The sequence below is a fragment of the Crocodylus porosus genome, unplaced genomic scaffold (assembly GCF_001723895.1).
Source record: "Crocodylus porosus isolate Cpor-Errol unplaced genomic scaffold, CroPor_comp1, whole genome shotgun sequence".
Taxonomy (NCBI): domain Eukaryota; kingdom Metazoa; phylum Chordata; order Crocodylia; family Crocodylidae; genus Crocodylus; species Crocodylus porosus.
In genome coordinates, this window is record NW_017728947.1 from 5816547 (window position 1) to 5833031 (window position 16485).

The 16485-nt window shown below is 41.2% G+C and overlaps 1 protein-coding gene across 5 annotated transcripts in view; it reads left to right on the forward strand.

Moving 5' to 3' along the window:
• The window catches only part of KCNQ1 (potassium voltage-gated channel subfamily Q member 1), a 583404-nt gene that overhangs the window by 179619 nt on the left and 387300 nt on the right, over positions 1 to 16485 (forward strand). For 3 of the 5 annotated variants that reach the window (XM_019551702.1, XM_019551697.1, XM_019551698.1), the window contains exons 10-12: positions 1428 to 1569; positions 6120 to 6185; positions 12425 to 12545. In XM_019551702.1, coding sequence (XP_019407247.1) covers positions 1428 to 1569; positions 6120 to 6185; positions 12425 to 12545 — 329 coding nt within the window. The remainder of the gene's footprint in view (positions 1 to 1427; positions 1570 to 6119; positions 6186 to 12424; positions 12546 to 16485) is intronic. The other 2 variants (XM_019551700.1, XM_019551701.1) reach the window with 1 other exon arrangement.

Consider the following 16485-nt stretch of genomic DNA (forward strand, 5'->3'; position numbering starts at 1 on the left):
CCCTCTCTCCCCTGTCCCACCAGGCATTTCTCCCTCACTGCTCCAGTGGCAGGGTGTGGCCAGCCCCAGCAGTTGCCTGAAGTGAACTGGCCAGAGAGGGGGTTTAATTCCTCCTTCCCTGTCTGGACCTAAGCTGGGGTCTTCCTGGCGCTCCCCACTTGCTGCTGCAGCAGCAGGGTCAGGGGTGTGGCCAGATGCTGGCCACCATAACTCCCTAAGGCAGAGGGGGCAGGGAGAAGGTTTATTTCCTCTTCCACCCTCTGCCCTGGGTGGGACTGCAGCAGGATCTGCCCACCCTGACCACCACTGCTGATCACCTGCATGGGGTAAGCAGCAGCATAAGCCCTCTCCCAGCCCCTTCACCTAAGGGGGCCATGCCAGGCAGCCTCTGGCCACGCCCCCACCCCTGCTCCTGGAATGGTGAGGGGGAGCGACTGTGACAGGGGCTTTAGCCCCCCTTATGGCTTTCCAGAATGCAGGCCTCTTTCTGAATAAACCCCCTCACTGCCCCCTATGCCTTCAGGGGTCATGCTGGCTGGCATCTGGAATGCCCCCACACCTGCCACTACAGCAGTGAAGGGGGAGCACCTGGTTTGGGTCCAGACAGGGAGGAGGGAATTAAACCCCCTTCCTGCCCAGTTCACTTCAAGCTACCACAAGGGCTAGCCATGTTTCTCCCCCGCCCCAGCACAGCTTCCCTGCAGCTGAGGGTGCGCTCTAGTGTCCACTGGCTCCTGGCCTGAGTCACTACAGGCGTGTGCCTGGATTTCCTCAGTCCAGAGGAAATGTCTGTTTACTTCCAAATTGGTTCAATCTAGGCAGGTTCGACTAACCTGCAAAGATTGAATCAATTCAGGCTCTGGCTTTTTAAATGTCTGTCCCTAGCCCTGGTGAAAATACCAGTCTCCCCCCTCCCCCATTCCCAGTTTGATGGCTGATCCCCCAGCAGAACATTTATGAGTAGAAGGCCATGGTTTGGAACTGGGTTCATCTGTCCGAGGCTCTGCTTCTCTTGTAAGGGACAAACCACTCTGTTACACACAGATAGTGAAAGTGAATATTTTAATTCAACAGAAACTGCAGGGGGCAGATATAGGTGAGCAGAATGCCATTATTCAACTTGGATTGGTCCAGGGTGCTGGGATTAATTTCCAACTTTTGTAAAAATTATCATGAGTGGAGGGTGTTAGTGAATACAAATGGTGAGAATCTCTTTGATCTGGTTATCCTCTAATTAAGCTTGTTTGTTATTTATGGACATTTATACACATGCTCCAGGAGGTGGGGGCAGCAGGGCACTTTAATTAGAGTTGGTCCAAGAAGTCTTATAGTCATATAATCATATATATTCATAGAGAAATAGGGCTGGAAGGGACCTCCAGAGGTCATCTAGTCCAACCCCAATCTAATTTGTATTCATTTTTTAGGTGAAAAAGAAGAAGTTTAAGCTAGAGAAGGACAATGGACCTTCTTCCCCTGATAAAATATTAACTGTGCCACACATCACTTATGACCATGTGATGGATGACAGGAAATCTGACTTTAGTATTGATGCATATGACAATTCTGGTAAGATATTCGGTTATAACATAACAGTAATGAATTATTGATTAATTACACACATGATCCTAATTAAGATGGTCAGCATACATCTAGAACAGTGGTTCTCAACCCTTTTAGACTGCAGGCAGTCCTCATGAGATTCAAGGCACCTTTCAGAAAATGCCAGCTCTTGGCTTTCACTCATTTTTTGACTAGGGAAAAATAACAGAGACATTCTTTTGTAGCAAAGAACTCAGAAAGACTGCAGCAGGTCAGAATTTTTTTTTATTCCTATTTGACATCCTTGGGTTTAACTTGTAGATTATGGGTAGGTGTTTGCACACCTAACAGTACTAACGTAGTGGGGCACTCTGTGGCATCCGTAAAAAGCATCTTGCGGCACCATTGTTGAGAATTACTGGTCCAGAAGAAGGGCTTGTGGTAGAATATGCTGCCTCTTCTTTCCCAGAAATACTTTTTCCTCTAGCTTTTGCCCCTGTCTGGTCTTGATACAGTTCAATAGCTCACTTAATGAAAATGCTCCACTATAGTTTTTTTTAGGCTAAGTTTAAATATTGTCTTCCACCTGCAAGTAAAATTACTTTCTCTGTGCCTAAATCACCTGCTTTTCAGTTGATAGGGTCTTGGTTATCAACTATATCCCCATGATCTCTACCCCAAGAAGTTCAACCAAGCTGTGTGCTGTTCTTGCACATTGGCATCAGAGAACAGATAAACCCATAACTTCTGATCTGCCACATGCAACCATGACCTCTCCCTTCTTGTAATTTATTGGTTATACATTAAATATTTAGATAGAAAGTGACAGTGCTTTATATGTACTTGAAATAAATATAAGCCATCTGTGTAATTCATCATTATAAGGGTTTTTGGGTAGGTAAAGGGAGGAAGAATGTTTTATAGTTCTGTGGCAATTACAGTTTTTTTAGGCATGTTAGAAGTCATACATAAAATAACTGATTACAGTATATTTCTTTTTAAAGCATATTGTATTAGAGACTGTTAATTTCTGTGTTTTAAGTATTGTAAAAATGCTCATAGCAAATGAAATACAATTTTAAAGGTACATTTTATAGATCATTTAGATTTTTAAGCTCTTACATTTTTTTCATAAAATTGGCTGACTTGACTTCATGCTATGGCAATTATAATGAGATGATTAGAGTGTTAATTGAAACCAGGCATATTATAGTTCAGGAAGGAACACTCAACTGTTTATATCATTCTGGGTGTACTACTGTCCTGTTTTACAGTCTTTCTTCACTTACAGGCTTCCTGGGCCTCTTTTGAATGATTAACAATTACATCTTGTTCAAATGGTTTAGTGGTTGGAAGGCAGATAAACTTTGACCTGATTCTATGGGCCAATCACTGAAAAATATCTTATCACTAACTGACATAATATGCAAGCTTTATGAAAGCCTATATTTATCAAATCCCTTTTTTGAGATTTTGAATCCTTAAACATATTAAAGGGCAATGTGATTTGTGGAGAGATTACTAATACTACTTCAGAATGAGCTCTTTAGCTGTCAATCTAAAATGTTCCATTTCTTCTGACACTTATTTTATCTTCTTTTTATCTGTGTTTTTTCCTCTCAAAAACTCTTACAAGTATACAGGAAAAACAGGAATGTTAAATTTGCTTGGTAAGTTGAAGAAAATTAATTTCTCTTCAGCATGCCAGACTATGACTATGTAACATTATTTGAAGTGCTTTTGTGTGTGCCTAGTGACAGCTTGCTAGAATTCCTTTGCTACCAAAGACACTGTGATAAACTAAAATAGACCTTGCACATCTGGTCACAATCACAATTTCATTACTGAGGGAGAAACGCAGGAAGCCTGTTTATAAATTACTTGTTTATAAAGTGCTGGATACCATCCATTCTCTTGCATTATTGCATCATAATCAAGTGCATTTAATACTCCATCATGAAGTGATCAAACAACCAGTAACTGAGCTCACAAACCTTTAGGCAAACAGCACTTTCCTAACCAGAGAGATGAGGGTACCAGCAAAATTTCCAGACTTGATCTACTATATTATGCATTCAGAAATTACATGCATAAATGCTTGCACCTGTAAAAATGCATGGAGGCATTCATATAGAGATAAGCACCTGAGAACATAAACCATGTTTTTTACGGGAACAGCACCAGTCTAAAGTCATTGACCTTTCAAATCCCCGTACATATGTGGGTTTTTCTGAGAGGATGCATATAAGAGCCTTCTTAACAAGGAATCTTTTGAACAAGGTTTAGCATTAGAGTTAGGTCTGTGAAAACTCAACAACACTTTGGTGGGAGGGCCAGGAGTTGCATGGAACTGACTGCAAACACTTGAAGACTGGAAAAAATCCCATTGACTTTAATAACAGAGAACTTGGTCCAGGGACTCTAGGACTTTTGTTATGTTATCCAAAAATATACAGTGCTGATTTCTTCACCCTACTGGCACAGAGTTCTGGTGCAGAGGAGATGAAGAGGCAACAGTGTTTAAGTTGTAGTTCTTTGTTCCTCTCTGACCACCCCTGTTTTAAGTTAAACCTGAATCTCCACTAGAGTTTTGACTTGCATGAGCAGAGCAAAATGGAACTTCTTTCCACCAGAATCATTCGGTTGCCCAATCCTCTACCTCCACACTCTAAAAATAAGGTTCCTTGCTGTCTTTACCTGAGGCAATGCTACATCTCTAGTGATGACAGATGTGGTAGAACAAGCAAAGGATGGGGAGGAGTAGGAAGAGTGAAGTCATTTTTGCTTGTTTTACATTAGCAACACTGGGGAAATTCACTAAAGGAGGGTTCCCAGCCAATTTAAATTAATTTTACATTTGCTGCACAGGCACATAGTGAATTTGGTAGACATGGGAATTCAGCTAGCAGTGTTCTCACAATAGTTTTAGGGGAGAAAAAGAAAAGCAATGAGTATATTTACCCCTGCACTCAGCATAAATACTTACTATGCATATACACACACCTATATTAGAAAAGTATTAAGATAGCAAAGTGAGGCACTCAGAAGTTAAGAAATGCAGAAGTAAGTTTCCCTATGTAATCTTAATGTAGCCCTCATTTGCGTGCATTGCGATCCAGTCTTTAATTACATGACCACCCATCTTTTCCCCTACAATCTAATCAGCCAATTCTGAAAGTGAGGTTAGGAGAAAATATGCTGTTTACTGTTTTTATTTTTTACATATCTGTTTTCTGCACAAACAGAGTATCAGGCAAAATGGAACCTCTCTGGGCTCCCCAGTCCAAGTCTTTACCCCATGGGTTCTGGTCCCAGTCTCCCTGCCAGTCTCTGTCCAAGTCCATTTGCCCACCCTGAGTCCTCTCCCCCATCCACAAGATTCCTTATCTGGTGCTGTCTTCCAACTCCCTCTCAGTCCCTCTCTTTCTACCTTGGTTCACCTTGTTTTTGCATTTGCTTTGTAATCAGGCTGCTTCTTCAAACACTGAGAGCAGAGGGAGACAGTCTCCTTGCCCATAGTTCCAGTGACAAGCTGTTCAAGGGTTCTTGGGAGTTAGGAGGAGAAAATGTAGAGACAGTTCTGTCCAGCCATTGCAGCCTTAGGCTAGTCAGTCTAGTCAGCACACAGGAGTTGAGGAGGAGATGGAGCATGTGTATGATATGATTAACACCATCAATTAAGACCTTCTATGGCAGAAAGCTTGATTTTTGGGATCCAGCATAAAAATTGTTAGAACTCAATTGCACAAGTAAATTAACATTTGTCAGTGGCCATAGTCTCATAATTTGAGTTAATTTAGGCAGATTTCTCATGGGACCAAGAAAATGTGCACCCCAAAAGGGAAGGCAACACCTCTGATAAATATATGACCCCTGCTCCAAAATATGATATCAGCAGGACGTTTAGAAAAAACAGGTGTAAAAAATAAAAAGTAAAAAACATTTTCCCTAACCTTACTCGTAGACTTGGCTGAAACATTTTGATTGAAGTTTTCCCAAGATGTTCAGCTAAAATTAAGTTTGGAAAAATTATAAGCACTTGAAAATAGAATCAGGCAATTTACATTGCATGCAGTACTTCCATTTTTTCCTATTGTACAAAAACTTAACTATGTGTGATGCCTACTGTACACAGTAGTAAAGAATACTAAAACCCTAAAAGAGAGCCTACTCCTTTTGTGGTTATCCACTTGTGAGAGGTAGTGCTCAGGCATACCACAAATGTGGCAGGGAGGAGGCAGAGCTACAGTCACACTGTCCAGCAGAACAGGTCAGGCACTTGAGGACAGTAACCTGCAGAAGACCTATTTCTGCGGTGCACAGGGATAGTTCTAGGAGGCAAAATGCCTCCCCCTAGTGGTAAGTTAGTTTTAAATAAGCCCTGGAATACACATGCAAGCATTTTAATTAAGAATTTAATAAAAATTTCTTTCCCAATTTTTCTATTTTTTAATTTTAAAGAGGACAGACCCAACACAGACTTTGAATTAAAGGCATGTGAATGTCTCTCCAGCTGTCTCTTTTTTTCCCCTCCTTTCTGTCTGACTCTTGTTGTGTACATCTTTCCTATGACTCAGACCGTCAGCATTCCTGGGCATCACTTTCTGCAGAGCAACAGTCCTCCAGTGCTCCTTCTTCTCCAGGTAAAACACATATTTCAATGCTCTGTCCTTTTTGCAATTGCCAGTAATTAAATCCTTGCACTGCCGAGTTTGGAGTTTGCTTGCTATGTCTGACAAAATGGTAGAGTGGAAGTAAACTTTTTTCCATGCAGAGAATATAGAGTTCTGAACTTCAGTGTTGTAACCAAAAATTGAAATGTTTTGTAGAAAGTAGACACTTTCCATGAAAAAAATTTTTTGTGGGGGAGGGAATGAAAGAAACATGCTGAAGGGAAAGATTTCAACTGTTGGAAAAAGATCTATATGGGTACATCCAGACGAGTGTGCACATGCACTGATGTGCATTTCCCAGGGCACATACTTAAGCTGCTGCTTTTTGCCCCAGGGCATGCCCCTGCACACGTGCTCCAGCACATGGCAACAACTTGTGCTGAGTGGGGGTAGGGAAGGCTGGGGTCACCACAAGTGCTGCCCCAGCAGCCTTATCTTGGATCCTGGGGGCCTCCCGGGGCAGCAGTGGTTCTGATCCAGCTGCACAGAGCCTGGTCAGCGGCCAAAGCATGGCTCTGGATGGCCAATCTCCAGTTCTGGTGGTGCGCACTGCTGCTGCATGTGCCACACTACTTTTTTTTCTGTGGCTTTTTTGAAAGTGGGATCTTCCCATGTGGCAGATAGGGGCACATGTGCTGTGTGAGGTTTACAGTGCCTCAGATAGCTTTGAGCCACCAGAAACCATACATATGCACTCGTCTGGACACACTCTGAGTCTCATGCTTGCATTTCAAATCATGTGACATGTAGGGAGGCAGACCCCAGTGAAAATCTTTCAGCCATAGTATGTATAATGACTTAAATGAAATTTCCCTCGTCTTTTCTAGTCTTTATTACTTTTGTGCTACATGATCCTGTAAAAAATTCTTCTAAAAAACATGTCTTATTTTTTAAACATATTCATAGATAGTAATGCCTCTCAGAGACAGCTACCAGAAGTCCATCAGTTGGGGAGTTTATTTTTTTTTACATTAAATGTAAAAGTTTACATTAGATGTAAAACATTGTGTAAGTAGCAGGAAGGCAGGTGTCTGATCAGAGAAGAGTAATCTTTGGTGTTGATGAGCCTTTCTAATGGTCTTTAAAATTATTTTTAGCTGACCTTGAAAGGTCTGAAATTCTTTTTTTTGTTCTAGAAAAGACTTTTTAGAAAGATTTCCAATATTCCTTAATGTCGGATATACCAGAAATGCCATGAAAATACCTACTGTTTGTTGTGTTTTGATACCTGTACCCTGGGCTGGAGCCCAGAGCTACCTAAATATGAACAACTAATACAATATTTGAAATGCAGTTAATTGCATTTTTTCAAATATGCAGCACTCTGGTTCACTTTGGCTAAGGTTGTGGGTGTTGTTTTGAAGTGGTTTGAAGTGTTGGTTTATTTTCTGGTTCCATCATCCGTATCTCTTCACACAGACATTGTGAGGAGGAAAACTGTTCTTTTACATGCAGTCCTGTTTTTTCTGCTGAGTTACATGGGAATAGTTATGCCAAGCTTTATCCTACTGTTTTGCAATTTTAACATCTTAGCTAGACCTGGTTAAAAAAAACAGGAAAACGTTGTAAATACAGCATTGCCTTTTTGTTGTTGCTCTTTACATTTTGCTTTTGTCCAGCTTTGTTACATTTTCAAAAACGTGACACCTTTCATTGAATTTATTCAGTACAAAAATTGCTTGCAAACTATAGAGCTGATCAAAAATGGATCCCTCCCCAAAATAATATCACTAACATTTTTGTAACATTTTTAAAAATAAAAAGTGAAGATTTTGGAAAATTGAGCCTAGAATAAGGGACAATACATCTTCCACTGTTTCTGGAATAGCCTGGGACAGAGTTTGTGACTCTAGGGGTCAGTCTCCTTTCAGGTTTTCCTGCCCAAGGGAGTGAATAAACCTCAGCTGATCTATACCTGGTGTCATATGTGACATCCAGTACTATATAAGCAGGGGCGCATTGGAGCCAGGGGTGAGGGGCATCAGTGACCCACTTCCCACCCTCTCCTGCCAGACAGATGAGCGCAAAACACAGAAACTCTTTGGTAGTGGTTCTCCCTGCACTTCTGCACACGGAAAGCATGTTAAAGAACACAGAGACAGGGGAATGCTGAGGGAGGCCCTTGTGTTGCCCAAGATTACCCACACAGTAGCCCTGTGGGACTTCTAGCATATCAAGCCAAAAAGTAGGCAGTTGCTTCATATATTACGGGTGTGCAACGTGGTCCCTATTCGATTCAGATTTGGATTCGGCTCAAATCTGGGACAGTGATTGGATTTGTTGATTTGGATCACTGTCCCTGATTTGATTTGGCCAAATCCGAATCTGAACATTCGATACTGGTTTGGAGAATCAGCGATTTTGCCATAGACACAAGTTTAAATGTTTTTTCTACATACCTTGAGGTACCAGACACAGCTCCTGAATGCTGTGATGGTGATGCGGATAGAGCGTCCCACAGGAGTGCGGGGGCAGGGGACATGCTCAGTGGCGAACCCAGAAGTTGTTCAGGGGGCAATATATATAATGCCTGGCAAACTCTCTTGTTACTATCAGAGATTTTTTCAAATTGGATTGGATTTAGCTTAAATTTCATCTTTTCTTTTTTAAAATATCATTTTTGTGCCCTTCCCACCTTCAGCACCAAAAGAATAATTTGTTACAACCCAATAACAGCTCTTTCAAGACTTCCCACATACCATCCCTCAGATGAGAAAAAGAAAATTTTGAGTGCTTGGTAAGCACGTCACGTGGTTTCATGTTTGGTATTATTGCCATTCATAATTGGAATGCATGGCTAGGTGGCACCTCTTCTTTGACTAATATGTTCAGAGAAGCATGTACTATGTATGGAATAAGGAAGGAGACTTTTAGGATCCTGGCCTTTGTCTGCATGTGGCAGAATATTGAACATTCAGAATTTATTTAGCAAAAGCTAAAGAAGCCTGATTAGCAAAGTTATATAAGGCCCTTTAAAATCATTTTGTTGCATGTCTTAAGCTGGCTTCTTCTGCTGTTTGTTTCATAACCACTATCATGGATGGGGAATGCAGCAATGTGTGCTTAATCCAACAGATGATATTACTCAGAAAAATAACAGCAGACGCTTGAGTTTACTATAATTTGCTATAGAACTCTCATTCCAATACTGTTAAAATTGGCTTTAAGCCATTACTGTGTTAATTGAGTTCCTAATTTAAGGTAAAATTATATATCCTGGGGATAGTTCTACCCAATTCTATTTCATGCTGTGATTTCAGGATCCCTGTTCTCACAGGGCAATTACTAAAAAGAAGTTTACTTAATTTTTATTTTGAGTAGCCATATGGTTGATGATGTAATCACAATTTTGACTTGATTACTCATCTGTAAAAATCTGACTGTATTTGTGCCTTTGAAGTCATCTAGTACTTGACTAAAACTTTGTTGCATTTTTGAAGTTTTTTTTATTATTCCTAATTATGCTTCCATTGCATAACCTCTACTAATTTTGTTGGGAGTAGAATAATGCTCCTTGGGTGAGTCTATGTATGCAATTAATGCAAAGCAATAAACTCCAGGGCTTATTGCTCCAGAATTTATTGCTCCAGGGTGCACTGCTTGAACATGCACCCAGGACCACAGCATGTTAAGCTGGGTTGGAACAGCCCTAGCTGACACAGGGCCCTGGGGTCAACCTGCTAGCCCTGGGATACTCTGGCCAGCTCAATGTGCTGTGGAGGGTCTGGCTGCGCAAGGATGCTCCAGTGTGTATTTACGAGCACTATCCTGCTGCAGAGTTTTTTAACCAACAGCAGCGCATGCACAGTTGCTACCCCATTGGGCTGGAGCACGAGGGTAGTATTTACTTGTATTTACAAATGCTATTCTGCTGTGGAGTTAATTAGTTTCCTGCAGCCTTATAGGGGTGCATGTGTAGACATGCAGTGTTTACTGCAGAGCTAATTAGTCTATTCCACAGTAAATGTGTCATGTAGACATGCCCCTTATGAATAACATGCCCAGATACTTAATTGTTCCCTTCTAGTACCTCTTTGCTTTTCCTAAGAACACAATAGTCAGGGTTGCAGTTATCAAATATAATGTAAACTATATTAATTTAGTGTTGTAACTCATCTAAGGTCAAACCATTTCATGAAATGTTCATGAACTCTTGAGTTCAAGACATAGTAGAATTATTGCCATTGTCTACTACTTTACAAAGGTAGTTTAATTATTGATTTCTGTTTTGTGCTTCTACTTTGTATGTTTTGTTATTTTGGGCAGGTGCTATTTACTGGCGTAATTAAAAAAAGCACACAGATAAGCCTGAGTGGAGGATCTTTAAAAAAGAACTATTTTATAGTGTTAGGATTGCTAAAAAGCTACCACCATAAATACCAGCATATGCTCACAGTGTTGCTAACAGTAAATACATAGTTACAGTAAAGACGTACAAAAAACTAGAACTCTTGGTTCCAAAATGATACCTTTTACTAGACCAACTGGAAAGTGGCAAGAAAATTGTCCTTTTCTGCAAGCTTTCAGGATCAACATCCCTTCATCAGGCTCGGGGAAAAGTGTAGCTGGTACAAGATGGTAAAAAGTCCGCATGGGTAGTTCATTTTTGCACAGAGGGAGCTGAAGATGGAAGGTTGTCCCTCTGGGTCCATGAGAGTGTCTTTGTGAGCTGTGCTGAGTACCTTTTCGATGTGTTGATCAAGTAGAATTCCTTCCCTGGAGGTGTCATATGGCAGGCAGGGAGATAAAAAAAAAAACTTCTTTGTTGTTCTACAATTAAGTTTAAAATCCAAAATCGGCTAAAATTTGGCATCTTCTGTGTGTCAGGGTGTACTTGATAGCCATGTTCGTCCAGCACAGCTACCAAGTACACACCTAGTTACAGTAAACACAGTTATGTGGTTTTATTTCTTGTTGTTTCCTATTACCTGTGTGATGCTATGTACATGTATACTGCTATATACATGCAACAACCAGTCTATGGTATTTCCAATACCAATGAATGTCAGCCAAGGGGAAATATCTAAACAAGCACTTAAAGTGCCTAAAGGAGAACTTAGTTTGGACTTAGGCCATCCAAGTCTAAGAAAGTGAGCCACGGAATCCCCAGTCAGATGGCTGAAAATTCATAGGTGCCTAAGTGGTTTAGGCGCCAACAGTTTTGCTACTACAAGTAGTCAATGGCACCACAATCTTAACAGGGCTGGTATCTGAGCATGTATTTCACACTTAATCCTATTTTGGGTTCATAAATAAAGTGCCCCAGTGCTTGTATCCTCTGGGGTGTCCAGGGCAGTAGGTAAGCTTATACTATGCATCCTTCACACTGATCATTGAGAGGAAGTCAGAGCATAGAAGTCATAGGCACTTTCATTAACAAATAGTGTTGGTGGTGTTGGTCAGAGTTAGGGGACTTATCCAGAGAGTGGAAGACTTGGATTATGGGATCCTTCAGCCTGAGCGGGGCTCAGATCCACTTCTTCTGTCTCTCCAGAAAGTCTCTTGTTCAACAGGATAGAGGCAAGGCTGAGGCCCTTCAACCCCTCCTGCTAAAGCTGGATCTCTGTGTTGCCAAGAGGCAAGATTCATGGGGCCAGAAAAAGAGACCTAGCAAGAGGAAGCATGACTTAGTAACCTGTTAGTGAAGGCATCCAGCTGAGAGTGGGCAATCCTGGGTTCTTGTCTTTGCTCCCAATAATGTTTGCATTTTTATTCACTTACTCTTTAATGCAAAATGTACATACAATCCCTTGAGCATGGACCAGCACCTGAATGTTTAAATGCTTATATATGAGGAATATCCACAAATAGCTGTAGGTTTTTCTCCCCTCCCCTCCCCCAGAACTTTTCTCTGGAATAATAATAATTTTAGCACAGATGGGTCTGAGTTCTAATAAAATCCTGAAGCAAGTACCCGAAATAGAGTTTTTTGTGCAGAGAAGCTTCTCTTCTGTTATAGGATTTGATATCGTCATGTTGCATAACCAGAGGCTGAAATTTTCACATATAAAAATATTTCCATATCTTATTTTCCTTTGAATGCAGTCTTGTCCTATATATCAACTACTTATAGAATTCTTATTTGTATTTAAGTAATTTCTTTTATTTGGCCATTTACCTCCTCTTATGTACAGTAAATGTATTGTACAGCCTTTCTAAAAACAGCTACACACTGTTGCCCTAACCCTTATCTACATATTTCCTCACAGTGAAAAAAAGTCCTGGGTTCTTAGATGTGAACACAGGACCCTTCATCAGGACCAACAGCTTTGCAGATGAGCTTGACCTGGAGGGTGAGACATTGCTGACCCCAATAACTCACATCTCACAGTAAGTCACAGACTATTGAATCATGCAGTCACTGACTTCAGACAAGAGCAGCCAGTGCAGGTTGGAGTAGCTGAAATACAGTGCTGATAGAGTTATCTCAGATATTTGTGTCAAACTGTTTTACCTTGAAGTTGGTGTATACCCTCCTGAGTGCCAATAAATCTTAGTGTTGACCTAAAGAAAAAGTTCATTCTTCTGTGACATGAAGTTCTGGTTTTTAGGTAATGCCAGTGGACAGCTGGTGGTTGATAGCCTCAAGATTTTTACAAAGAGGTACTTTGTGGGAGTGTTCTGCTGTTGAGAATTGTGTTGCTGCCATTCCCTCAGAAAATGTGGTTTTTTAGAAACACATCTTTCTTGAAATACACACCTTTCATTTTCAGTTGCAGGGCTTTCTCAAAGATGAATAGTTATATAAAGCTAACCTACACTAGAGAAAAATGTTGTTTTGCACCGGAAAGAATGCTTTTTCATGTATAAAGATAGCCATAAATAAGTTTGCATTTTCTGTAGTTTTTTGTTTGGTTTTTTTGGGGGGGGGGGGTGTTCTTACTTGTCTGTATGTTAGAAATATCAAGTTCATATTTTCCTGTTTGAACTGGAAAAGTAGAAATGTAATAGGATTATGACATGACAAGGAAAAATGAATTGGTAGGGGAATAGATTTTTTCCTCACTTCAGAGTTTTTTTATTTTTATAGTAGTTAGAATCTGTCTAATTTCTGATAAAGGTTTGGGGGAGAATGTCTTATTATATAAAATGAAAGATCCAATTATTCTCCCTTCAGCAGAGGGATGAGAGTGTTTGTTTCTGTCCAGTTTTGAGAACCCTGAATATGTCTTCACTGAAAACAAAGAACATCTTTTCACAGACCGTATATTTCTGGGGTAAAACATATTGAGAAGAAAAAGACTCTGAAAATGTCCCTACCTGTCACAAACTTTCAGACCTTTTTATAATAATATAAAAAGCAAAGGAGGGCACAAATACCTATATATCCTTCCATCCTTATCAGCAGTCAGTTTGTGTGAAAGGAAGAATTTTATTACAACTAAAAGGTTTACATGTTTTTCAGTTAAACCAGAAAAATGCAAATATTTGTGGGAGAATCCCATGGTAAAAGATATTAGTGGTTCAGAGGAAGAAATACATTTCCTCAAACTGTAGTCAGGATTAGCCAATCAGCAAAACCAGAACTAGCGCTTTCTTTTGCATGTGAATTACGTTTCTTAAATTCTCCAAAATGATCATAAACTTATTTTAAGAGGAACAAAGTTTGGTTCTGAAATAGTTCAGCATTCTCTTAAGATTTGGGCGTCACTCAGTTACTTTAGATAATTATTTTAAAGAGGGACTTCAAGCATACAGCCTGTGGGGTTTCTCAAGGGGCCAGTAGTTTTGTGGGGGTGAGTAATGTATTTGTTAATCTTTGACAGTACGTACAGACATTCAAAAAGCCCGAGCCTGAATCAGTTCAATTTTTGCAGGTTTGTCTAACCCGCATAGATTGAACCAAGAAGCAAGTGAACAGCTCAGGCTACAAGCCAAGGGGAGTGCTAGAATGATCCTCCCCTTCCCTTCTTCAGTGGCTGGAAGGCTGGAGGGAAGCTGAGCTGAGGGAGAGGGTTGTGGCCAGGCCTTGGCAGGCTAAGTATGAGTGGGGAGGGATTTAAAACTTCACCCTGGCCTGCACAGTCCTCAGCCATGGTGTGCCTGGAGGGGGAAGGTAGCAGCAGCCCTTGGCAGTCATCACCAGTCCCCCCACCTCTGCTCGCTGCAGGAGCGCTCAGGCTTCCACCTTCCTTGGATGGACACTACTGAATTCGCTTGGACTGACAGACTTTATTGTACACAGCACTTGGAAATTTTGTTGAACACTGGACTTAGAAATTGGAGGCTGCTTGAACTTGGAGCTGTTGAAGATTGTGAAATCTGTTCCTGGGGTTTGGAGGCTCAGTCACTTAAACTTGCCAAACTGGTTTTGCAAGGGAGGGAGCACAGATAAAGTTGGAATTCAGGAGCTTTTCCCCTTTTTGGATTAACTTCATATGGCAGGCTGGGTGAGAAAAGAGCTATCTGAACTAGAAAATTGGGTGATAAGAAAAACAGCTCTAGGTATCTGGAATAAGGATATATTCTGTGGTTCGGATGTGTTTGTACAATTTCGTGACCAGTGGTCCTCTCAGATTGTCTCTGGGCATAAATCCTGGGTGAATAAAAAGATAAAAGAAATGTTGTAGAAGGGTTACTATTGACATGTAAAGCTTTAACTAAAGAGATACAACAAAAGGAATCACTGTTAAAGACAGTGAAAAAAAAAATCTAAGAAGCTGCAGCACCATGCCCTCTCCCCCATACCTGCCACTTGAGCAGTGACCTGGGATGGGGGGCTGGGGATGCTTAACAAGGGCTCCTGCCCCCCCGCCGGGCAAATGCCAGCTGGGGTCCCATGCCAGTGGAAGAGGGGTTGGGGGAAGGGTGGATTAACACCCCCCTTCCCCTTAGGCTACCAGAACTCAGGAACATGGCTTCCCACCCCCACCCTCTTCTCAGCCAGTCAGAGCACTGATAGTGCTCTGACTACGGAGGAGATTGCGGGGTGGGGAGGGCAACCCTGCTCTGCTGGAACAGACAGCAAAGGCAAAGCAAAGCATTCTGGGATGCTGGGGAATTGTGAGTTAACTTAAACCAGGAGGGGGTCTGGGACAGAAGTTCTGTAAATTGGTTTGACCTAAATCAGTTAAGCCTGATACTACATTCAGTCAGGTTTATCTTAAACTCATTTTGGCCATTTTTAAAGCAGTTTATGTGCGTTGAACTTCTGGTCTGTTACAGGTTTAAACTGGTTTCTGATCACTTAAACTGATTTAGGCATAACTTCTGTCCTTAGCCTGTGACTCCCTGACACCCATTGCCTTATTCTACCACTAGCAGTGGATCCAGATATGAGCTGTAAGGAACCCTGTTGTTCAGATGCAGCCCAGCGGGGCCTAACAAGTTTGACACTCCTGATTTAATGGATATATCAAAAATAGTAGATAAGAAATGTTGTTTAACTTTGCTTAACACGTATCCTCTCTCAGAAATGTTTTTGTTGTTTGCAAACACTTGCAGCAAACTGCCTTAGCACATTATAGATTTATCCACTGAAAATCCTCTTATTACATTAACAGCCTGATCTTTTCACTTCCTTAATTCTTTGTATAGAGCCTGGTGTATTCAGATGTTGATTCTAATTCTGAGCAACAGAGTACCTTCCCTGTTGGGGAATTACATGAAAACTGTATTACTTCAACTTCTCTAATGTTAGTAGTGAAAGACATTGCTAGAGAGTAGGTCTGTAAAGAAGCGGCTAGCATTCGTTTCGGATTCAGCCAATTCAGGAGACAGCGATTCAATTCAGTCATTTGAATCACTGTTCCGAGTCAATTCAGCTAAATCTGATTTGGAGAGGGGTCTGGGGGGGTCGGGAGGCTGGCAAGGGTCCCTCCATGGTCCCCTCCTGCAGCCCCCACTTCCCCGCCCCTACTTACCAGCTCAAAGTCGGCTGCAGCCACTGGGGACTGCCCAAATCTTGAATCTTTTCTGAAGATTTGGAGAGCTTTGAATCGATCCGGACCTTTTAAATGGTTCCCTGATTTGATTTGGGTTTGGCCACCAAATTGGGCCAAATCTCCTCTGAATCAAATCACTACCCAAAGCTTCGCACAGCCCTACTAGAGAGAAATAAAAAGCATATTTTATTTTTTCTTTGAAAAAGTATTGTTTCAAGCTATTTATCAGGTTAAAAACTGGGAGACAGTTAATATTTCATTGTAGAGCACAGATATTTTCAGACACCATAAAACTGTACGACTTTATCTAGATTTCATAGTTTCATAGTTTCTAGGGTCGGAAGGGACCTGAGCAGATCATCTAGTCCGACCCCCTGCCATGGCAG